Source organism: Myripristis murdjan, chromosome 1 (assembly GCF_902150065.1).
Source record: "Myripristis murdjan chromosome 1, fMyrMur1.1, whole genome shotgun sequence".
NCBI lineage: Eukaryota > Metazoa > Chordata > Actinopteri > Holocentriformes > Holocentridae > Myripristis > Myripristis murdjan.
In genome coordinates this window covers 20,558,683-20,583,064 of record NC_043980.1, presented here as the reverse complement: position 1 = coordinate 20,583,064, position 24,382 = coordinate 20,558,683, and the positions used below count along the sequence as shown (strand labels likewise).

The following is a 24,382-nucleotide window of genomic DNA, read 5'->3' as shown; positions in this document are numbered from 1 at the left end:
TGGCAAAAACATCTCCATTTGCATTCATTTCTATAAACCATGTTTTTTGTCCCCCAGGTAATATGAAAAATAGTCAAACTAGTGGACTAATGCACAGGCGATACTGTAATGATCCTGTGCAAAACTGGGACTCAGATGCAGAGGGAAACAAACAAACAAAAAAAAAAAAAACGTAGGAAAGAAATCTTTACTTTGTAGTTTAGAGGTCTTACACGGATAGGCAGTCAGTGAAGGCGGCAAAATCCATACAGGGGAAATCATATAAAAACCAAAGTCCTTAAATCCAGGCTGAGATGAAAACCAGGCAAACAAGAATGAGGGGGGAATTTTTTTTTTTTTTTTTTTTTTTGCTGGAGAGCATCAACACATAAAGGAGACAATGACAGTCTGGCAGATGAACAAATGAAAACATGAACATGGACTAGACAGAACATCACAGATATCGGCTTAATATCATTTTTAGATTCAGAACGTTTGTTATGTGAAGTATTACATACAATGGTTACTTAATTTGGAGTGGCATTTCTCTGTTTTTAGCAAGTGAACTCTGTGTGCATGTTTGCATTAAGGCTCAGGTCCTCTGTGTGTTGTCTCAGGTACATGGAGTTTTTCCCAGTGCCCTCTAACGTGACCACAGACTTCCTGTTTGAGAAGAGCGCTAACTACTTCCCCTCAGAGGAATCCCCCCGGAGAGCTGCTGCTCTGCTGCCTAAAGCCAAGATCATCACCCTGCTCATCAACCCTTCTGACAGGGCCTACAGCTGGTACCAGGTACACACACACACACACACACACACACATACACACATAGAACATATTAGCTGCCAGTGACAACGTATCTATTATCTTTACCCCTCCCCTGCCCTGCTTGATGCTACACGCTTCATGATTCTCTGTATTGTGTTGCAGAATTGAATTCTTCATCCAAGATTGTGTATTGAGGCAGATTTTCTCTCTGTGAGGTGGTGATAATGGGCCTCATTTATCAATATGTCTCTATATGGGAAATGTCAAAAGATCCTAAAATCATAAGCCTATGATTAATGAAACATGAATGCCAGAGAAGTGGTAGCTGAAATGTTTTTCCATTGCACATATTAAAAAAAATCTGTCCCATGCAAAGTTGTGAATATATTTCATGATGAATGATGTTCATGGTGCGGTAAAGGTGAATACTTTGAGGTTCAGACAATGTAGCTGAGTGTGAAGCAACCACTGCATCTGCTCAAACTCCACAGCATCAGAGAGCCCATGAGGACCACGCAGCCCTGCGGTTCACCTTCTATGATGTCATCAGTGCGAGACGGGGAGCACCAGCTGAGCTGCGCTCTCTGCAAAACCGCTGCCTCACACCCGGTCTCTACTCCACACACATAGAGAGATGGCTCACATATTACCCTGCTAACCAGGTATGTGTGTGCTCATAGCTACACACACATCTACACTCTACACACACTCATAGCAAAACACACCTATTGTGCCACACTGTGTAACCAAACACAGTTTTAAAGTCTTGTGGCAATCTCTGGGTGTCTTTGTCTGTGTGCAGCTGCTGATCATAGATGGCCAGCAGCTAAGAAGTGACCCTGCTGCAGTGATGGATGAAGTCCAGAAGTTTCTGGGAGTCACTCCTCATTTCAACTACTCCCAAGCCCTTACGTAAGTCTTTGTCTTTGTCTCTGTCACTATTTCTGTCTCTGTCTCTCTGTCTCTGTCTCTCTCTCTCTCTGTCTCTGTCTCTCTCTCTCTCTCTCTCTCTCTCTCTCTCTCTCTCTCTCTCTCTCTCTCCCTCTCTCTCGCTCTCTCTCTCTCTCTCTCTCTCTCTCTCTCTCTCTCTGTATCCCTCGGGTGCTATGGTAAGGGCACCTTCCAACTGATGTTCAAAGTAAGGGAGAAAAACTTGAGAAAGATTTAAAGGAAAAGAAAATGAGAAAGTAGGCGCAGTCTAATTTTAGATCCTTCACTGTGTTTACATACAGCAAACCACCAATAAGACTTAATTACCACCATGGCCAATAATAAACAGTAAAAATATAAACAATGTTACATAAATCTACATTTGGGCATCAGCAAGACATATTAAACATGTTAACATTTTGTTCTTGTGCACAGTCACCAAAATAAATATTTCTGTTATATACAAACACGAGTTAAACACCCTATCATCTAAATCAAGCCTGTTATTGCCTAAAGAAATGCTAGCAGTGAAGTCCTCAGCCTCTGGATCCTCCACTGGCCTGGTGCTGATTTTATTGTCCCTGCTGCTGAATAAATAAAAGTACTACAGGTTAGTGCACTTTCCAGTTTCCACTGAAAACATGTTTAAAGGGTAACAATACAACGTTCATAACCAAATGCTGCCAGTATGGTTACAATGACCTTAAATTAGTTCATGGTGGAAGCACTACTTTCTGCTAATCTAAATCTAACGATCATTGCCACAGCAGCTAAGCATCACTTCTGTTCTAATACACCTCGACTAAATTAGCTTTGGCCTCTTGACTCTCTGTTTCATTGCACCGCCTGTCACTTAGAAGTGTTGCACTGGTAACTTTTAAGTATGAAAGGAGTGGTAAACAGTGTTTATCTCTCAAGCACCACTCATCTGAATGCAATCTGCCTCTGAGGCTTCAAATCTCCAAGCAGGGACACTCTGAATTTGGGGACAGAGAGTGTCGTGTTGTGAGTCACATGGCCCCATGCATACAAATAATTTGTAAGAAACGAGTATATGACAGAATAATAAGAGACTATTTTGTGTGAGGGAGTGTGTGGGTGTGTGTTGTGTGAAGACAGAGTTACACAAAAGCCTAATCTTTTTTTTCTCCTCCTCATTCTTCTGACATGGCAGCACTCTGACAGATCCTCAACACTGGAGCCTATTTATTTAATCCCCCTTTCTTCTCTTCCTCCTGTCAGAGGAAAACTGAAGGAGAACCTCTTAACTCCTTTCCTCTTTTATTTGCCCACTGATGCATGGAGATAAAGAACAATATTTGCAATTTTCAGTCACATTCTCCCTCATCTATTACCTCTGACTGCCAGATAGTGTTTAACTGTGTTTGGAGGCTAAGGTATACTCTTCACCTCTCTCTTTCTCTGTTTCTCTCTCTTTCTTCTGTCAGGTTTGACCCTCAGAAGGGTTTCTGGTGCCAGCTGCTTGAGGGAGGAAAGACAAAGTGTTTGGGGAAGAGCAAAGGAAGAAAGTATCCTCCTATGGACCCTGAGGTAGACGCATCTATCTATCTATATATCCATATATCTTTATCAGAGAGATTTGGCCTTATGAAACAAAATGATACAGGCATCAGATGAAGCAATAGAGATGGAAAGGGGCCAGAGAAAGAGACAGAAGAAGAAAAGAAAAAAGCAGCCGCCTGCCTGACTGACTATTGCATTATGGGAGAAACAGCCAGCGACATCCCATGGTCCCCTCCGTCGCTGTGGCAAAATTTCCCACAGGACTCAGCAGCGGGGTGGAAGCTGTCAGCCAATCAGGTTCAGCCAGGAAGTTACAACCTAATTATGAGGATTCAATACTGACACAACACCCCTGAGAGAGAGGAGGGAGGGAGGAAGGTAGAAAGAGAGAATCTAATCCATAAATCTCTGTCTTGGCCACTGAGTCCATGAAGGACAATAAATCACACATATGCTCTCACATGAAGACAAACACACACACACACACACACACACACACACACACACACACACAGAGAGAGAGAGAGAGAGAAATGCATGTGTAAATACACTTACATGCTGACACATGTCTAATGACCATGCCTCCATGTCATCTGTAGTTAGAGTGTTTTTGAGCTTCCACCAGAGGGACAGAGGGAGTGAAGGAGGAGGAGGAGATGGAGCGAACAAAAGAGGGGCGGGGTGAGACAGAGAGGGAGCGATGAGGGATGCACAAGGAGGGAGCGGGAGGCCAAAAGATAATGGATCTCCTGCATCCTTCATGCAATTTTCTCTCTCTCTCGCCTCTCGTTTCTTTGCTCTGTTCACACCACACGGCTCTAAGTGGCCCTAAAGTCCCATTGAAGAGAAATAAATTAATCTAAAGACGGTGCCACATCATTCATCTCTCGGTTCTCGGTCCCCCCCCCCACTCCCTTTTTGTCTCTCTCATTTTCCCCCCTGAACATACCTCTTTCTATCCATTTCCTCTGCATCTCTTTCCACCTCTCCTCCCTTTCTTTCTCTCTTCCCATCTCACATCTACTTGCCGCTCCCGCCCATCGCCTCCTTACATCTCCCCGTCTTTTATTCTTTGTTTTTTTGCTCGCTCCATCTCCCTCACTCCCCTCCTCCCACAATCTATCTCTGCTTATCCTCTTGCCTCTCTCTTTCACTGTCTCATTCTGCCTCTTTTTTCATCCTTTCCTCCTTCCCTCTGTCTCCAGGCACGGGCGTATCTCTCCAGGTACTACAGGGAACACAACATAGAGTTATCGAAGCTGCTGCATCGCCTGGGCCAGCCCCTCCCCTCCTGGCTAAGAGAGGAGCTGCAGAAGGTCAGCAGCATTAAACTCTGTGATGCTCATAAGCTCACAAGCGTATAACTGCTCATCAAAACCCTTAAATGAATTAACATCACTGCATTGTCACTGGATATTTAAAAAAAAAAAAATACTTGCTTGGATGTGGTCCTAATTCAAGCCATAAAAATTTAACTACTGCAGCAAAATTCCTGGCTATAGCTATTCAGAACGCAATTCAGCACTGTTAAAATGCACAAAGTGTTGATTTACATGACAAATCAAGATATATTCTGAGCCTGCCAGTCATGTCAAGGTTTTCAAAACATGCAATTAAAATGAAGCATCATAAATATTAATGCTGTCACCAGTCTTTTCTTGATCTGCATTGATGTCTCTTTTGCAGTGCTCAGTTTTTGTCTTCTCTGTTGATTGCATGTCTGTGGGATTGTGTTTTGCTATTGTTTGTTCGTCTTTATGAGTCAGAAAGAGCCATTTGACAAGCTTGACGCTCTCACTTTTAACTCGTTTCCTTTCCCGTTGACATTGTTGGCGTTTATATCAATAAGTAAATAAAATTAAGCCACTCTGTCTCAGTTCCTGTACTGCTCTCTTCACTAATTTCTTCTTTGTTTGTTGTTGTTTTTACTTTCTCCCTCCTCCAATCTCCCTCTCCATTCCCCCCTCGCTTGCTCTTTCTTAAGGTCAGATAACCTTTGAACCCAGGAGCCAGGGTTAAAGATCAAGGGTCAGTCACCAGGAAGCGACCAGGAGCAGCTGACCTTCAGATGCACTCTCTGTAGCCCTGCAATGAGCCCTGAGGTGAAGGCAAGGACAGGGGCGCCTTGTTTCACCTAGGACCTATGACCCTGCTGAATCTTTGACAGGGAGCAGAAGAGATAAAAGCACTGAGAGGCCCTGAGACTGTATTGTTTAGGGGATGGATGGATGGATTGACGGAAGCATGGATGGATGGATGGATGGATGGATGGAAGGAGAAAGGACAGTTTCAGATGACTCAAGTGGCTCTAAAAGGGAGAACTACGTAATAATGATGGACAAGACTGAGGGACACGAGGAGCATTTGGCAAGTCTTTGCTTCCCAAACCCTACTCAGAACTGTGCTGAACTCTTTGTGCAGTGACTCTGCGATGGTTATTATTTTCTGTTTTGTTTTTACCTTTTATTTATGATGCCAGAACAGCGCTGGTCAGCTGTGCTTGGTTCCCGTAGAGATGACTTTGCACTAAGTTCTGTTCCATGTGTTCCCAAATCATAAAAACACTCTGTATAGGTTTAATTTTCTTGTTTGGTTCGCCTGTCATCGAGAAAGAGCACAAGCTGTTATTTTCTATGATAGGTTTTCATTATTTTTGTTAGTTTTTTTTAAGTGGAACTAGAGTGTCATCCTTTTCTCCGTGTTCTGGCAGCCTTGTTCGCCCCCCAGTAACATCACATGAAGATTTTATTGTGGAAAGTATAGACTGGAAAGGAGTCACCTTACTGGAGCAAGATTCATTGCCTGCTCATTAGTTCCCTGTGACAAGACACGCAGAGAAATACTATGTCCATCTGGCATAGCATGATCCTACTGATAAGTGCAGCCCTAACAACGAAGAAGACATGAGCTTGTGGAGAGAAAGCTCAGAGAAAAGTCAAACCAGCCAAAATGAGCCCCCTGGATGTGACACCCAACTCCCAGACTCTCAATGCCTAAGTAGCTACTGTCACAGCCAGTTTTTGTTTTGGCAATGTCTCATTCAAGTTTCAATTTCCTTTTTCTTTTTTTAAACCAGTGGCCTATATTGTTAAGCTTCAATTTGAATGCAAAAAAAAAAAAAAAAAAAAAAATGTAAATGTCCAACACAGAAACCAAAATAAAAGACATGGATATAATTGCCAGCACAAGATGTTTTTTGTTTGGAGTCACTTAAGCAAGCAGACATACAAACACACACACAAACACACGCACACACACTGCAAACACACAAATTTTATGAAGCTACATTAACTTTGTCCCAACTTGATGAGAATTTTTCAGTAACATAAGAGGAAATAATACAGTTTACCACTCAAAAAACATAAGAACACAATTATATATGATAGTGTGTTTCACTCATAATCCATAAAGTACCACTTTGCATGTAGCTCGCTTACATTTGCAGTTCCACTGTCAAAGCACTTTGCTTGTAATGTGTCATAATGGCCACAAGAGGGCACTCTCAGGAAACAAAGCTCACAGCATCTCTATTTTAACAGCTCTGGTAACTGAAAACAGCTGATTTATTTAGTGTTTTAAAGTTTTTAAGAAACTATGTTCTTGTTGGAAGACAGTTTTGGAGATTAACTGGGCAGAGCTTAAAATATGTTAAACTTTTAATTGTAAAGTATATTGTGTTTTTATTCATTTCAGTCCCATCAATGTCCTTTACCTACACCTAAAACAGATGCATCCTGAAAAAGTATCAAGAATATAGGCCTATTTTAACTTTTCCAGTAGATAATAATCCCATTAGAATAATTGTGAATTTCTAATTGCAATAAATAATTGGAAGTTTGTGTGTGATATTCTGATTGGGAAAAATAACCAGTGAAAATACTCTTGTCTGGCACCTGAGAAGCCACTCATCCATTCAATTTCAATACAAGCAATAAATTAGGCCTTCTTGGCAAAGCTAAACAGCATGTTGGCACAATATTTTGCATGCACAAATAATATATTCAGTTATTTCAAGTTTTTCACTTATTTCAGTGGTGTGTACAGTTAATGATTCATCCTTATGATTTCGCACTCCTGCTGTGTACCCGGTAGATGCAGGCCAATCTCTTATCGGAAAAATAATCAGTTTTGGAATGGATGATGTTTCTCTAATTTGAACAAATTTATCAGCCAATATTAGTGAAAAACAACACAGATGATGATTATAGTCACAACATCACAAATATTTTGGAGGAAAATGTCATAAGGGGACTCATTGCTGTCATGACAATCCATAATGTGGTTTATTGTCATGCCAGCAATCATTTGGAAAGAAAATGTGTCAACTTTTCAAATGGTGGATGTCTCATTTTAGCAAGAAGCTTCTTAATTAAATCTGACTGTGTGAAATACTGATGCCATCATCAATGTCTCGGTCTCCTCTGCATAACAGACAATTTGATAAAATGCAGCACTTCTGCACATTATAATACTGATTAAAGACTTTTCACTGAGTTTGTAACTCTTTCTCCATTCGCCAGTAAAATTCTACGAGGGCGGCAAAGGGCCAAAGAAATACGGTAACACATAAATACATTTCATTTTAAGAGAACATGTGCCTCAAACTCAAGCTCATAAATGCCAAATGTCTTAACCAAGGAATAAAATGTATTTAAAAGCAGGGTGATAACTCAAATCAAGTCAACCACCATATATAAAATGAGTATATTATATTAACTTATGCCCATTTATTATACTAACATTTTTCATTACATAATAGGAAATAGTTATTTATTTTAATAATACAAGTTTTTATTTAAAAGTCTAAGTGGAATGGAATTACACAGAAAATTTAAATTAGTCATGATTATACAGAGCAAAATACAACACCATTTTGGAAATACAAATATCACTTCGACAACATGGCATCTGCCATTTCTAGAAATTCTATATCTAAAATATCTAATGAGATGGCTCATCCAGAAGATGATGCTATTTTCAAAGATGTAAGCACATATTTGGCTGATGATGAACAAAAAAATGAACTGTATGGATTAGAAACACTGTATTCTGAGAGCAGGAGCAACAACTGAATTATTTGCACTCACACCTGTTTTCCAAGCACATGGAGCACAAAGCATGAAAAACAATGAATAATGGAGAGAAGAAAATATATGTAAAACTCGATAATGTTGCTTCTCATTACGACAGTCCTCTAGCCAGTTGGTCACAGCTTTTGAATGTCTGCTACGGGTCAACCTGAGCTGTTTGCCTAGTAAATAAAGGCAGCACAGAGAATGGCTGTCATTCCTGTGGACGGTGTGTGTGACATGCCAGCACTCAGCACTGTGGGGGTGTGTGTGCAAATGCATTGTCTGACATGGTAGTGCTCACTTTCTCAGTTTGTAGACAGAAAACCGAACTGAAAGAGTCTCTTGTTACAACCACTGTCACCTCTTTGATGAGTGGGAATGACAGAACACACACACGCACGCACACACACACACACACACACACACACACACACACACACACACACACACACACACACAAACAATCTCCCTTAACATGTAATTTATGAGAAGTGAGAGTATTAATACAATAAAATCTTTTAACAAAAATGACATTTTTCATTCATTTTTGCCAATAAATGCATAACAACAAACATTTTTGCTTACAAAATCTTAGTATAGGAGGAAACATTACAGTACATTTAAAAACATAACACATAATATCAATAAACACCAATCAAAGTGTAGTGTCCATTAATTTCAAGTGTAGCAGATTGTCTCCCCTCGGTGTTGTCGACACTGTGACAACACTGAATTATCCTACAAGGACAATAGGACGTGAATTAAGAGCACAGGTATTAAAAATAAATAAATACAGACACTTATTATGTTTGATTGAGAGACATTGTACAAACAGTTGTTTGCTTTCTGTGCAAATGTCAAGCACCACTGAGACAGGGACAAATACCAGATGGATTTACATTGTAAATGCCTGAGTAATCACTAACCAACATACCTGAAGTCTGTTTTTACACAAAGAAAGAACAAAGAACACAATGGTCAAACATTACACAAATGATACAAGGTTAAAAGACACATTTCACTTTGGCAAATGTCAATATGACTAAAATACTTAACACAAAAGCACTGAATATAATGCAATTACCTTATAGGGGGGTCTAAGTGCAAGGCTGTAAATTCATGCCATGCCATCACTTGTATGTCCGTGTGAGTGCATGCATGTGTATGTTTTTATATACTGTGGTCCTTTTTCAAATTTTAACTACCTCTAGTGTAACATATGTCATCGTAACTAGCAATTACAACTAGTTCCCAACAAAAGCAAGCACAGGCAACATTTCTGGTTATGATTAACTATTTCTAAAAAAAGAAGAATATTTTTTTGCGTTATGCATTTTCATATAAGACAATGAAAAGATGTTAAGTGAGGACACAGTGTCAAAACCCAATCCTGTCCAAAACCTCACTGGTTAAGGTTGAAACATTAAAATAAGCGCTAATATGTTAGAAAGATGAGAGAATGGTCCTTCTTTGCTCTCTCTCTCTCTCTCTCTCCAGGAGAAAAAAGCCAGCCTTGCACTGGCCCGTCCATTCAAAAGTCCTGATTCAGATTGCTCATAACTGCACAGTATTGCTTCGTCTCTCTTTGACCGATCAAGTCAGCCTTGAGGAGTCTCTCTTTCTGATTGAGAAGTCCTTTATTAAAGTTCACCAAGCCACCTTCTCACCACCCTTTGCCTTCATCACGTCCGATCACCTTACGTATCCAGGAGCTGAAGGCAGACACTTTGGTGTAGACGCCAGGGGACTGTTGAGTCCGGCAGGCGTGACCCCAGGACGTGACCCCGTAAACCACCCAGCCCCCACCCGGACGCTCACACACCAACGGACCCCCGCTGTCGCCCCGGCAACTGTCCACACGCCTCTCTGATTGGATGCTGCCAGCGCACAGCATGCGGTTTGTGAAGGCGCCGTGGAAGCGCTGTTGGCAGTGGCGACGGGGGAGCAGGGAGAGCGGGGCCTGCTGCAGGGTCTTAGAGTATGAGCGGCCTGGAGGAGAGGGACAGGGTTGTTGAATGTGTGTAAAAAGTACAGTTTTACATCAGTGCATGTGTTTATGTGTCTTGCTGTTTGCTTGTAAAGCCCTGAATGCACTGGGCCTCTCCTGTATGACAGATCTCTGACACCTCTAGGTCCCTCAGGTCATCTGACACGGGCCCCCAGGCTGTCCCTTGCTCTGAACATCAGCTCAGAGGTGACCGAGCTTGCACAGCCACTGCCCTCAGACTGTGGAGCAGCCGGCCTTTCTTGATCAGATCTGTGTGTCTTTGAAGCCTCGGCTCAAAACATACCTTTATAAAATAGCGTTTGAGCCCTCCTGATCTTATTGGCTACTTGTATATTGGGTATGTTTTTCATATTGTGCTTATTTCTCATGCTGATGTTTGATTTTTGTGAGTTGTTATGATTTTAACAATGATTTTATGATTGTTATTATTATAATTATATTATTTTATTTCATTTTATTGTATTTTAAGTTCTAGATTTTGCCTTTGCACAGCACTTTGGTCAGCTGTGGCTGTTTTTAAATGTGCTTTATAAATAAATTTGACCTGACTTGACTTGACAATTTGGATGCACACAATGCACAGTGCCATTATGCCAATGTTGACTGAAGTGAGGACTTTTTAGAGTCATTTTGACAAATTGTGACATAAGCACTTAACTTGATGGTTGAGTAAGACTGACGCACTGACAGATTATGTGTTTATTTCACATCTTTGTCAGTTATGTACAAAGGGTTCTCATTTCAAATGACCCATGGCAATTTTGTGTAATATACCTTTAACGCATATAAATTTTTGGCAAATTGAATTCTGAATTGTGAATTAAAGAGAATTTCTGTTGTGCCAAAGATTCATACCCCTGCCTAAAACATGACAGCTGAGGATGATATGTAGTTTGTGTGCTTTGTCTGTGTATGTGTGTGTGTGTGTGTGTGTGTGTGTGTGTGTGTGTGTGTGTGTGTGTGTGTGTGTGTGTGTATGATGTCACACTGGCAGCTAGCCAAAATATCCAAACAGCTGTACATTACAGACATCTCACCCTAAGCCGAACTGCCCTCCCCATGGCTCTACATCACATGCTCGCTCTGGCCTGTGCTCTCATGTGAACTAAGAAACACGCTGACACATGAATTGAAGCACCAGCACCAAAAAATGCACTTTGCACTCATGAGATAGTACATATTTTGGTGTATGTGTGTGCTGTCACCTTCCAGAACCCCCTGTGAACGACTATTTAAAAGTGGCTCTGGCTGATGACATCAGCATTTAACTCATAGATCACTCCGCAGGGTACGGACACACACAGATGTTCAGAAGTCAAACAAGCTCACTTAAATGATACCTTTGGTATTTTTCAACCCAGGTCTAATATTAAAATGGTGATATCCATCATTTATAACCATACGTAACACAAAAACACCACTTACCACTCCGCTTACCAATCACCTTCTTGCTGGACTGCAACACAATTCAAAAGTGAGTTTTTGAAAATAGGAAACTAATGGCAAGGTCAAATATGACTTAAAATTGTTCGCTAAAAAACTGGTTGCAAATGGTGCTGTCTAACACATTTCAGTTAGTATTTAAGATAACAATTTGTCTTAAATACATCCACCCTACCTAAGTCAGCTAATGCTGCGTTCACTTGAACTTGGACCTCAGAATTTCAGTCTTGTAAATTTGTGATGCAGCAACATTGCGTTCAGGAAAAAAAGGACGGAAGCTCCTTTCTTTGGTATTCCCAATAGGGTAAAATATTAGTTTCTTCTTGTGAGCGTTCACTTATAACTTGTTAACAGAATAAGTGCCATGTTGTTGCAGGTGTGAAATTTACTGATATTCTGAAGTCCAAAGAACGCAGCATGAACTGAGTTTGCAGCAGAATAGTGTGGATGTATATGTAGCCTGAGACAATGAAAATTCTATGTAAAAATTGTTAGAAAGCACTGTTTGCAGTATTGTTTGGGTGGACAATTTCTCTGTTCCCAGTGAAAAAAGACATTTCTAATTTTTGAGGCTGTCCTATTGATGCACAGTGTTACCTGGTTTTCTTGTCACTAAAACTAGTGATGAACTTGTGCAATGTACCATTATAAATGATGGTTATCAACCTGTCTAATATGGGTTGAAAAATATCCAGTGCATCATTTAATGATGGAGCATTCCATTCCACCGTATCTGACTTTGTAGCTGACATTAGTCAGACTGTGACTGACAGCTACTGCACCCAACACTCTTAACACATTTTCTCACCTGTGTCGCCCCAGCCGGTAATGTGACAGTTGCTGGCTTGTTTGAGCACTCTCTCTTTCCTCAGAGGCAGACAGGCGGGAAGGACATGACGGCTGAATGACACACACTGTCCTGGCCTGTGGCCCAATGCCCCAGGTGACAGACGGACCAGGGCCAGGTCATAATCGTTGCTATGGGAGTGGTAACTGGGATGAAGGACAATGTGCTCGACGCCGTACTCCTCTTCATATTCCTCAGGAACCAGGGAGTGGTAGTCACCCACTCTAACTTTATACTGCTTAGTGCTGTTTCCGTACCTGGACAGAGAGGGAACACAATGAGGCCATGAGCACATGCAGTCATAAAGTCAGCATTTTATAAGCATATCCTAGCCACACAGACATTTTAGAGACTCTCCTCAAGAATTTAATTAACAGATTTTCTCTCTTTCTTCCTTTCTTCCTTCTCTGTCTCTACCACATATCCCTTAATTCTTTTGTTTCACCTCTTTTTACAAAAATTATATTACAAAAACTATACAAGGTTTCGCAATAATTAACCTCGGCCGGCCTCCCTTTACCCAAGAAGTGCTGGTGAAAAAAAAGCCTAAAGACTAAAGGTTTGGGCAGGAGCAAGGACATGAAATTCCCAGTGTTAAGACAGAGGAAATAAGAGATAAACAGCTCCCAGAGAGAGAAAAATCATTGCTGCATTCTGTGTGAAATGCTTTCACATATTTTGTATGAATGATCCAATATAAAATAACTGAATATAAATTATGAATTATGAAAAAATGGTTTATAAGCACGGCTGATGGCTAAACAGATGAAGACAGCAACAGGGGATGAAGTAACAGTGAAGACAATAATGATAACCATAAATCTGCCGCTGTGTCTGTGCATACATCTGAGTCAGGGTTTGCATAATTGCTTGTGTTTGCTCTGCCCTTCATCTGCCTGCTGCAAATGTTTGACCTGTTTGAAATGGAGCAGCGGAGGAGTGGAATGGAGCGAGGTGAGTCAGATAGCAGGAGGAGAAAGATAAAAGAAAGAAGGAGGGGGAAGGAAGGAAAGGAAGAGGAGAGAAGGAGGCCTTTTGGTCGAGCCAAGGCCCCGTGTCCCGTTACAACCACCAGAATGTTTCCGGAAAGATATCCTGACCTGGGAATGCCACTGCTTTCCTGGCAGAGGGGAGACATACAAAGACACTGCTGACCAGACAGCCAGGTATATACACACCCACCCACACACCAACAAACACACACACACTCACACGCATACACACAGTTAAACTGAGTCATTGGCTCATTGTTAAAGGAAGCTGTTGACAGAGAAGAGGTACAATCCAAACATGCTTGACCCTGTACTGAAGGCATTATCTCATGATTAGAATAGATACTGAGTGTTGTATCTATGTTGCCTTTCACAAGTTGTTGTTGCTAAAAGCAGTTGAAACTCTGCTGGAGTTGTATTACAATTGGCCAGCACCCAGGTGTAGATCTACTCTACATATAAATAGAATAAATATTTCAACTGTCTGCGGGTACTGACCTGGGCTCAGTTTTTATGCATCCTAGGGATCAGGTAATGTGATCAAGTCAGTTAGACTCAGTGACTGTAAATTTAGATATCATGGTATTTACATGCATGAGTATGCTGGCATGTTGATGTGTATTAACTGTTTCAGTTGTGTGTGCATTTATGTCTATAGCTGTGGAGATGTGTGCCTGAGTGTGTGTACATGTGTGTGTCACCTTATTTTGGTAACCCTATATGAAAGGTGACACTGTAAACTCGGAAGTCCCTATCTTAGCGTGTGCTTTGGCTTACAGGCAGCAAATGACTTTTCAAAGCTGTCATAGTGAAGGCAATCAAGCACAGGCCTGAAGAATCATTATTCTGAATATCAGCATGGCTGTGATTCTCTCAGGGATGTCGAACAGAATCACAGCCATGCTCATATTCACTATAACAACACAACTTGGAGTGTGATATTGCTTTTATACAACAGCTTTTCAAACATGGCCATTCATCAATTAACAGTAACAAGCGACAACAGATTATGATTCACTTATTTCTTTTGCTCCACCAACACAAATGGTTCAGTCAGAATTCAAACCTCGACTGAACTGAACCTGAGCATTTTCTGACTGCAAGGTGGCTTGAACGGAGGTTTCCATTATAGGATCCACACTTTATATGGCTCTTTGTTCCCCAGAAAGTTGCCTGAAAGGCAACTCTTCCTAACCCTCATCTTACCCACATCACTGAGCGTAACCATAGTGTGGGAGGCAGCACTGCCTTATACAGTCAAAAGACAAAAAGCAAAAAAATGCAGGAGGCTGCCATATCCAGGCTTCTGATGACTATCCATAACTTAACTTAGCTGTTTTTGGAAATGTGTTCATCTTTGTGCCATCACTGTGCCAAATTTATTACAATGTAGATCACCGCGTAAACAACTGTTATTACACAACATTTATAATGTGGAGTAATGCATAAGTTAAATGTCAGAGTGCTATTGCTGTGAATATCAGCATTAACGAAATGCCTCTTGTCAAATCAAATCAAATCAAATCACATTTATCATGCCTTGTGATGTGTGTGACCTTTCCTCTCTGCTTAAAATTATCTCTATGATGACAACATACAAAAAAAAAAAGCCCAGTTTCCGTCATTTCTTAGGCGTGACATTTACAGGTGCACAAGTCTACTGGCCACCAAACATTATCAACATCACCACTTCAAATACCCAATCACACACACACACACAAAACATGAGCTTTCAGCTGTTGGATCAGGAAAGCAGTCGAACATATGCTGTGAAACGAATGAGCCAACTTGCAGAAGTCAGCAGGACATTTGTAGCGTAGGCATGTCGTCCATCTGGCAGTTAATTTCTGACATTGTGGTTTGAATTTCACAGACTATGACAATAGAGAAGAACCAATTTAGTCTACTGGACAAACGGCAGAGCCTTTGCATATTCAAGACACACTCCGATCGGCTACCAATCATGATTGTCTGGTAAACAGTACAGAGGTACAGAGTTACAGAGGTAACAAGTAATCACCAATTACCTTTCCAACTGCCAGATAAGGGAGGTGGTTGTTCTGAGTGTGCGTGTGTGTGTGTGTGTGTGTGTGTGTGTGTGTGTCTATGCATTTTTAATGTTCATTCTTAAAAAGCCCAACTAGGGATGGGAATTTTCATTGTCCCGATTCAAATTAATAAACGAATGAGCAAAATTACAATAGTCACTGTGTTCGCAGCACAGGCATGTTGTCCATCTTGTTCACCCTTACAAAATGTGCTCTTATTTGTAGGAAGCCTGCATATTGTGCATAAAAGGTATCATGCATCTGGCTAATCACACCATTCAAAAACTGTAATCAAAATTGACTCTGGAAAACCTTTCTGGTGTGCCACTAGTGGAATTTGTGCCAGCACTGCACTGCTACTTTATGTTTCCTGTGTTTACCTCAGATGGTGAACAGGCCTGGGAATTTAAAAAAATAAATGGCACTAGAAGGAATCTTGAAAAGTTTTTTTTCCCCTTCTTTTAAATGTAGAAATATCAAGATTGATAGTGCTGGAGCTAGTGGGGCCTGGAGAATGTCCTGGTTTTCATAGAAAGTCCTTGGAACGAATACATGGTATTACAACAAAACATATTTAGCATAGCCAAAACACAGTGCGACAGGAGAATATGAGTGAGTCTCATACTCAAAACGTATACCACATGGTAGATATTTCTCTCTTTTTCTCCCTGTGTCCGTTCCTTTTTGCATATGTCTCCCCCCTGCCTTCCCTGCAGTACACATAGGGTGATGGATGTCAAATGGTGGCGCCATGCAGAGGCCCCCGGACTAGATGAAGTGGCTGAGATGAAATAGCTGTCTGTCTCGCTGCCTTGTCAGACACCACCTGCACCACAACCACAGCCAAACCACCACTGATTACTGCCAGCATTATTGAAGTTACCTGGCCTCTATCATAGCTCTGAGCATGTTTTTAGAGTGGGGATTTTGTCTGGGGGTGTAGCTGTTGAATTTCAGGCCTCAAGCAAAAATGGCTGTCTAGGCTGGAGATCCCAACTTAAGTTTTCCTGAAGACACAGAGGCAAGCACACACACCTACACTTAGATGTAGGTGTGTGACAGAACATGACAGAAACAGGATGAAAATACTGCATGCATGGAAATCTAAATAAAGAAACTGGGAAATGTGTGTGTGTGTGTGTGTGTGTGTGTGTGCATTTTACCTCTTGAAACAGTGTGCTGAAGTGAGAACCCAACAGCTGTCGATGAGAGTCGCTCCACACACCAACCTCCCATCTCCCCGAGATCCTCGCAAACGAACCGCAGCCTGCCATGGCCAGCCACCCCTTTAGACAGGAGTGCACAAATAACACACACATCACACATACACAGTTTTAGATGTGCTCAGATGACAAAAAAAAAGCCAGAATCCAAACTATTATATCTACTGTTCAACATCCAGCTCATTAGCACTAAAGATTTTGACAAATAGCCACACAATACATAATCTGCAGCCTATTAAATGCTGGATGCCTATAAAATACGGTTGACATCCAGGCAAGGCTGAGACCAATGCAAGACAGAGTCTAAAAAATTTTAAGACAAGTCCAAGGTGTCAGAAAAGCATTGAAACCAGCCATTAGCAACATATTTAGGTTACCAACTATTTGTGCCTTATAATGCTGCTCCTCCCAGATGAAGACATCAGTTTTCTCTTGAGAGATGCTTTCTTGGCACAGCTTTTCTGGTGTCTCCTCGGTTACAAATCTCTCAGTGCACTATGCCACACTATTTTTAAAGGAAGCTCACCCATAGTGCAGTTCGTACAACCAAGACACTGCACCAGTTTCTGTGTGATTTGGCAAAGTTTGCCGCAATCCCTGTCTGCCCTCACCCAAATACAGTGAGGCTGGATGAGTGGAGCTCAAACATGAAAAAAAATACATTTGACTGTTTGAGCTGGATGAATAGATTACATTAAGGGTAAGTGGGAAAATATCTTTTTGTATTTTGGGTAAACTGTTTCTTTAGAGTGAATGAAAGGAGCAGATTTAATTGGCTATAACTGACACCGGTCCCTGCCATGCCATCACAGGTGCACCACAGTTGTACGACTACTGCGTTGGGGTCTCTGGTCATGAAATTCCAAAAATCTTTTAGTCCACACACAAGCGCACTTGTACCATGAACGTGCACCAGTGCCTGTGCTTGTGCATTGATTCCTGAAAATAGGGCTCCAAAACTGCAGCAGCAGTAACAGATGTCTCCTAACGTTAACTGTTATGTAGCAGGATAAAAATAATATTACTCATGAGAGGATAATTAACAGTTTACATGTTGCCACTTAATGTAGAAACACATTGTATAGTATATCATAATCTAAACACGCACATCCACTAACCTACTCACTCACACATTCCTGGTGGCACACACAATGCAACACATAGAAACACATACCCATGCATGTATAAACTAGAGGCACTTGAGCTGCCTAGTGTGCTACCATAATCACCCTGATATATAAACTAGTTACTAGGCACTAATGAGACCAATAATTAAACTAATTAATGCATTAATGGGCAAACAAGTCTACATCAGCATACTTATCTTCACATAAAAGGAGTGGTATTAATAAAGGCTTTGTATCATAATTAAATTAATTAGAGTTGAAGTAATTAAAGAAACAGTTTGCCTTCATTATGCAAATTTATGCAGCAATGTGCTCCAAAATCAGCTGACAGCTACAGTGTACATGGTGAATTTATGAAGTTTCTATCATGTATGTTGTTGTGTTCACATGAATATGCCTAAAAACACATGCCACTATCATGATAATAATAATATCCAACATACCAGTTACAGTGGCGGTGAAATATGAATGTAAATGTTTACAATAAAGATGCACATCAACACACACATGTGAACGCACACACAGATTTCATAGAGATAGGCATGAATGCAAACACAGGTCTTTCTTGTGTCATTGCAGTGTTAGCAAGTAAAGTATGCCTCTTCCTCTTCAACATATAGTAAATCACGCTAGATGACAGGCACACATTTAGCCCTCGCATCCATGCACACATGCAGCACGACTCGCTCTGAACTGTAACAGAAGAATATCATAAGAATGCACATAAGGTTGGTCACTGGTGAGCAACAGGACGGTTATTTCTCAGCTCTGATTTATAAGAAAATTTTTATTGTCTAAAATCCCGAACCTAATAGCTCGGAACAGCAGCCCCTCTGCAAACAGAACCTGATCTGCTACATAATATCTGACTATCTGATCATTAACAAGGACATTTTTTTTTTTTGGTCATTTTATTTTCTCAGCCACTGTATATGCCATTTTTAGTGATACCACATTATTTTTGAGCTGTATCAAATGTCTTATTGATTATGTACTGATTATTAACTGATAGAGTGTGGGTACTTTGTCATTGCTGTAATTATTGTTATTGAAAGTTTTACTGTTGTTGATTTGTTGTTCATTGTGACGAATAGGGATCGAAATAAATAAATAAATAAATAAATATACTCCCAACAGTTCAAAAGGACTGCTCCCATGATTTCTGGTCGAATGAAAATCCCTCTTTCATTCATTCTTTATTCTCGATCTGATCTCTACCGGCTGCTTTTCGACCCTCCAGCCCCTTCCATCTTACCTCAGAGAGTTTTCTCCTCCTATGATTCGGCGCTGGCGTGTATGTATGAGCCGCAGACCACAAACTGAGTCGACAGGATCTGGCAGAGACAGAAGAAACCATTGTGTGTGTGTGTGTGTGTGTGTATAAGTGTGTATATATGTGTCTGTGTGGGTGTTTGGCTGGGAGACTGGGTAATGATGGTTAAACCATACGTTTGGGCTCAGACGAAGCTCAGACCCAGCTCTTATTAGATTATTAGGCTGATTGAAATAATAAATGAGAGATCAATTTCATAGTCTCTCTGTGTGCATATATAGGTCTGCAAACATAAAGGCAATTGTTTTTTCAGAGGATCTACTTCACTATTCTGCAATCAGACAAAACTTACTCTAGACAGACATGTCTTTATACCATTTTTCAGTAGCACAGGTGAGAAACACTAGTGAACAGTTAATGTGTATCCACAAAAGTGAGTGCATATGTGCAACAGAGAGCAATGTGTGAGTCTAACATCTGCCCAGGTGAAGCAATAACATAGCTCTCTCCATTTTACCATCTGGACTCACACAGATATTACTCACACACACACATACACACACTGACACTCACCCAACTTGCCATTCAGACACTTTGCTTTTCTTTAGTCATATGTTTCTCATTAGTCTTGGAGAGTGTATGACACAATGGATGTGTTTGTTAAACACACTGCACGTCCATACAAACTCTACACTTGGTGAAAAACCTGATTCAAACTTAAAGAAAGTCTATTTTCTAAGCCAAGATGAATTAAACAAAAGTTCCTTTCTTGGTGCTTTGTTTTCAAAGTGTCAAGTCAACTTTCAACGGAATCGATTCAAGTTAAGCATTTTGTAACACTACTCTTAGTTTAAACATACTTTAAACATGCCAGTGCAACACAATAGCATGACTGACCTTTGACCTCTTTGGAGCCAGGCTGTGGCTGGCCATAGTCACAGATGACCCCTGCATCCTCACTATGGCGACAGTTGTGCATGCCGGGCATCTGTTTGATACAGTCAGCCAATGAACGCTCTTCGCCACTACACTTCACGTTGTCCACATGGATCGGTCCTGACCCCTCGCCGAAGTAGGCCATCACACGGGCCTTCGCCACCCCACTGAGGAGCCAGACACACACAGGCCACATTTCATTGCCATTGTTTGAATTCACTGAGTTGGTGCACACTCATATAGAACTAAACACTGGTAGAAATGTCAGAAACGTACTAAGATTAAACTCAAGATTAACTGTAGAAATGTCAGCTTCTGGAATGAAACAATGCCTGTTTTGTCCTATAGTGTAATAAGAAGTGTGAATTTAAATGCAGGCATCATATCCCAGCACTTCAAATGTGGTGATATGCTTTGCTTCCACAAAACTTTCAGGAATGAGAGTTTCACTGCTTTGAAACTGAAATGTTTTAAAACAATTAATAAAGTAATAAATAATAAACTTTATTTTATTTATTTGTATGTGACTCAAAGAAAAATAACAGGTCAAGCAGTTAAAACAAAAAAGCCCAAAGCAAGAAATAATAACAGAGCAAACAATGTACTAATCACTGATAAAAAACAATAGTGATGCAATGAAAAGTAAAAGAATCATAAAAAAAAAAAAGTTGATTTAAAGCAAGTTTAAATAGGGTGTTTTCACATTTCTTTTCAAACATCAAATGAAACACTTCAAACTTTAATGTGCAGGGTCAGGATGTCCCACAATTTAGGAGCATAAACACTGAAAGTTGCATCACCCATGATTGATTGAAACGGTTGAGAAATCTGTTTCTAGCTTATATAAATGGACTTCAATAATTCCACTAATTTAGGATTTAAGAGAAAAGACAGTTTATCTGTCCTATCGTTGTATGTGTGTGTGAGTGGGTGTGTGCCGGTATACTCAGCGTGTGCATGCATGTGAACATATAGGCAGAGCGATGTTAGAGTGGGTGTTATAGTTGGACATTTTTTGGACATGACGCAAACCAGGTCAAACCATTTCCAATCTGATAACAACAGTATTTGTGACACACTGTCATAGTCTGACCTCTGACTTTAATTAGCAACCAACTAAGACATCCCCCTGTAGGCTGTGTGTGTGCACATGTGTGTATATGTGGCTGTTACTGTCATTTTAATTGAGAGTGATGGACCGCTGACTGAAATGATCTCATATTGCGTCCCTGGAGTGTGGTGGGTGGCAGGTCTTGTATCCATACTGACTCCACTGGGACGCTCCTGCCCATTATGGAGACATCTAGTTCTGAGCCTGTGTCTCCAATAGCTCCCCATGCAGTACTTAGTTTGCAAAGGGTGAACCTCCAAGTCATTTGGAGCTAAGCCTGGAGACTGACATCAAGCCTGCTTGATGTGTCTCTGTGGAAACTCAAAGAAACACAACCATGAATCAAAAATGCAACACAGTCTACTTTTAATACGCAACTGTTTGAGTTACCAAGGGAAGCTATTTGTCAGTTTTCTCTCGCTGATTATCTCGTGCACTGTTAGCCATGAATCCTCACCATCTTTGGTTTCCCACCTTTAACAAGTATCTAGTTCAGTCAAGACAGCTCAAGTAATGCAAATGTATTTATTAAATGATGAGGCATGACAACAGCTTTGACTTTGGCAGTCTACATCTGCTTTTATGTTAGCTGCTGCACAAATTTGGTTTAATAATCCGCCGCTGCATATACATATTTCGTAGGGATAAAAGCAATCCTCCCTGGGGCATGAAAACAGACCCGAGCAGGTGGAGCTGGGGAGGAGAAGGGCTAAAGCTGTGCTGTAATGCATGAGAAGTAGTGGAAGGGCAGCTACACAAGAAGGGTAAGCTGACGTGATATTTAAAGGGATTTGAATATAGGGAGTGAGATGATTTACTATGGAAAGCACACCAGTCAGGAACCAATCAGCTGATGGTAACTGTCTGCACTAGCTCTACTCATTTTGTTATATCTTGTCTGTTGCCCAGTGTTATTAGAGCTAACCTCTACAGCTCTGGCTGCACAACATCTTTGTTCAAACCCACAGAAGTTTATTTTAAATTCCAGCAGAGATTCCAAGGTTTCAAAAGACACCAAATTACAAGGAAATGTGTATAAGAAAATGCACAAGATATTTTCTAGATATTTTCTAAATTTTGATTTAATGATGCAGCCATAAAACAACTTGGGTTTGAATATTTCACCCACTTGAATGTGTGCCCTTGCTTCATTGAAGTACAATATGGATATTTTTACCAACTTTGTACTGTAGCTGCTTAGAAATTTAAGGGGTAAAAAGAGTTCAAGTGGTTAGGTTTATTCAGACCTCATATATCAATCATGAGTTTATCCAAGAAATCATTCAAATGGTAGAGCACATTCCTGGATTTCAAAGAGGAAACGATTCCTTCCAGCCTCTCATAAACAGTCTAAGAAGGTTAATGAGCGCCCCCTTGTTTTTCCTGAATAGTGTTTCCTGCAAACTGTGGCAGGTTGTGAGAGTATAATTCCATTTTCAAAACATTTCCAGCCTTTTTACAGTGCTAACTTTTTTAGTACCAGTACTAAAAATACATTTTTGGCATATTACACTTTTCTGGCCATCAAACTCTTCCTGTATCCCTGGGTGTGTATGTGTGTGTGTGTGTGTGTGTGTGTGTGTCTGTGTTTTATGTGTGTTTCTCAACACCACAGCAACCTCTAACCCTCAGGGAACTGCGATGTATTTAATAGCCTTTCACCGCACCCTGTCCAAGGCAGAATGATGACCCTAAGGTCTCTAACATGGCTCTAACACGCCTTCAACACGCTTTCTCTCTCTCACGCTTATGCGGTCCAGATGTGGCTTTTATCTACAGACAGACTGCGTCAGTGAGAGCGGGATGACTGAGGGATGAGTATCCCTTCTTGAGGGGTGGCAGGGAGGAGATGAGGAAACTGCTTTTCATAGGAAGGAAAGCTCAGTTTCCCCTTGCTATCACTGTTGTTTTGGAATAAGAGACAGTGTCTCAGTGGGAAGAGATAATGGGACACAGAGAGGATGAGATGAGGTAGTTTGCTTCATCCCAGCTTGATGTTGCACTTGTGTTGCTTGCGTGATTAGTCTGTCCTTTTATTGAGTGTTTATCTTGGCTCTGGGTAGGCGCACATCTAAAACCCCTAATAAAAAGAGTTGGCAGCATACCAATGGCCTATAGGGAGTGATCACAGGAAACAATGTGCATCATTTCTAAATATTAATTTGTCATACAGTGGAAACCACTTATAGTGATCATAGCTGCAGTGATCAACTGCTTCGGCTACATTGATAAAAATGTTTGGGACATGATCATTCCTGTGCAAATTCTGTTTAAATAATTTGCTTATTGTAATCAAGTAGTGTTACAATATGTGGGGAAAAATTAAAACTGAAGTAATTATTATTATAACTATTTTTTAGAAATGTTCCTAAACCACTGCTAAGCTGTTGCTTAAATGTGTTACTGATGCTACTAAACAGCACAACTGTATTATATTTGAATTATACAGTCATTAAATTTGTAATCTGAAAAGTCTTTGAAACAGGTGTACTGTATTTTGACGGTCAAAATTTCACAAAATAATGAAGCCGTCCCTTTCATTACTTTATATTCATGTAACAAATATACAAATAACAACTAGATAGTCATCTGTTGGAGAAATACAGAAAAAAATTGTGATCAACTGGATGGGTGGACTTGATCACTGTAAGTGGTTTCCTCTGTATGACAATTTTAAACAGATGAAGCTTTACTATAGTTGTTATTTTTTGTTAAGGGATTATAAATGGAATTGTGCATGAAATGAGTATTGCAGGATGTGTTGAAATCTACAGTGCTGCTGTGAGATTCAGCGTGGCGTATTTCAGGTGTGATGAGGTGTAAACTGGAAACAGAGAAGGACTGAAAGATGAGATGGGGGCGGCGGAGAGAAAGTGAGGGGGCCAGAGTCAGACCGATGCCAAGAGTGAAGGGGTTGAGGAAGTGGTGACTGATTTTCGTGAAAAGGGAGCGCAGTCTGGACCCACTTAGTGAGTGTAACGTGCGGACTGATCACACTGCAATGTCACCATTCAGCCTTTTCACCTCTATTTTCAACACTATCGGTGCCATTCACATTTCACCTCTCAGCTGCTTCCGTGTCCTGACCAGGGCCAGACATG

At 40.7% G+C, this 24,382-nt stretch overlaps 2 protein-coding genes across 4 annotated transcripts in view; one reads left to right on the top strand and one right to left on the bottom strand.

Annotated features, from left to right (window-relative positions):
• ndst3 (N-deacetylase/N-sulfotransferase (heparan glucosaminyl) 3) overlaps positions 1-6,352 on the top strand; it is a 54,390-nt gene extending 48,038 nt beyond the window's left edge. The window contains exons 11-16 of one of the 3 annotated variants that reach the window (XM_030053054.1): positions 597-771; positions 1,239-1,409; positions 1,550-1,659; positions 3,126-3,228; positions 4,407-4,517; positions 5,191-6,352. In XM_030053054.1, coding sequence (XP_029908914.1) covers positions 597-771; positions 1,239-1,409; positions 1,550-1,659; positions 3,126-3,228; positions 4,407-4,517; positions 5,191-5,220 — 700 coding nt within the window. In that variant the 3' untranslated portion in view covers positions 5,221-6,352. Of the gene's footprint in view, positions 1-596; positions 772-1,238; positions 1,410-1,549; positions 1,660-3,125; positions 3,229-4,406; positions 4,518-5,185 lie in introns of all 3 variants that reach the window. The other 2 variants (XM_030053062.1, XM_030053072.1) reach the window with 2 other exon arrangements.
• Positions 6,353-9,763: 3,411 nt separating this feature from the next.
• The window catches only part of prss12 (serine protease 12), a 26,332-nt gene continuing 11,713 nt past the window's right edge, over positions 9,764-24,382 (bottom strand). Inside the window, exons 9-13 of the mRNA XM_030053096.1 lie at positions 20,132-20,337; positions 19,217-19,295; positions 16,775-16,897; positions 12,533-12,828; positions 9,764-10,262 (exon numbers count right to left, since the gene is read on the bottom strand). Coding sequence (XP_029908956.1) covers positions 9,937-10,262; positions 12,533-12,828; positions 16,775-16,897; positions 19,217-19,295; positions 20,132-20,337 — 1,030 coding nt within the window. The 3' untranslated portion in view covers positions 9,764-9,936. The remainder of the gene's footprint in view (positions 10,263-12,532; positions 12,829-16,774; positions 16,898-19,216; positions 19,296-20,131; positions 20,338-24,382) is intronic.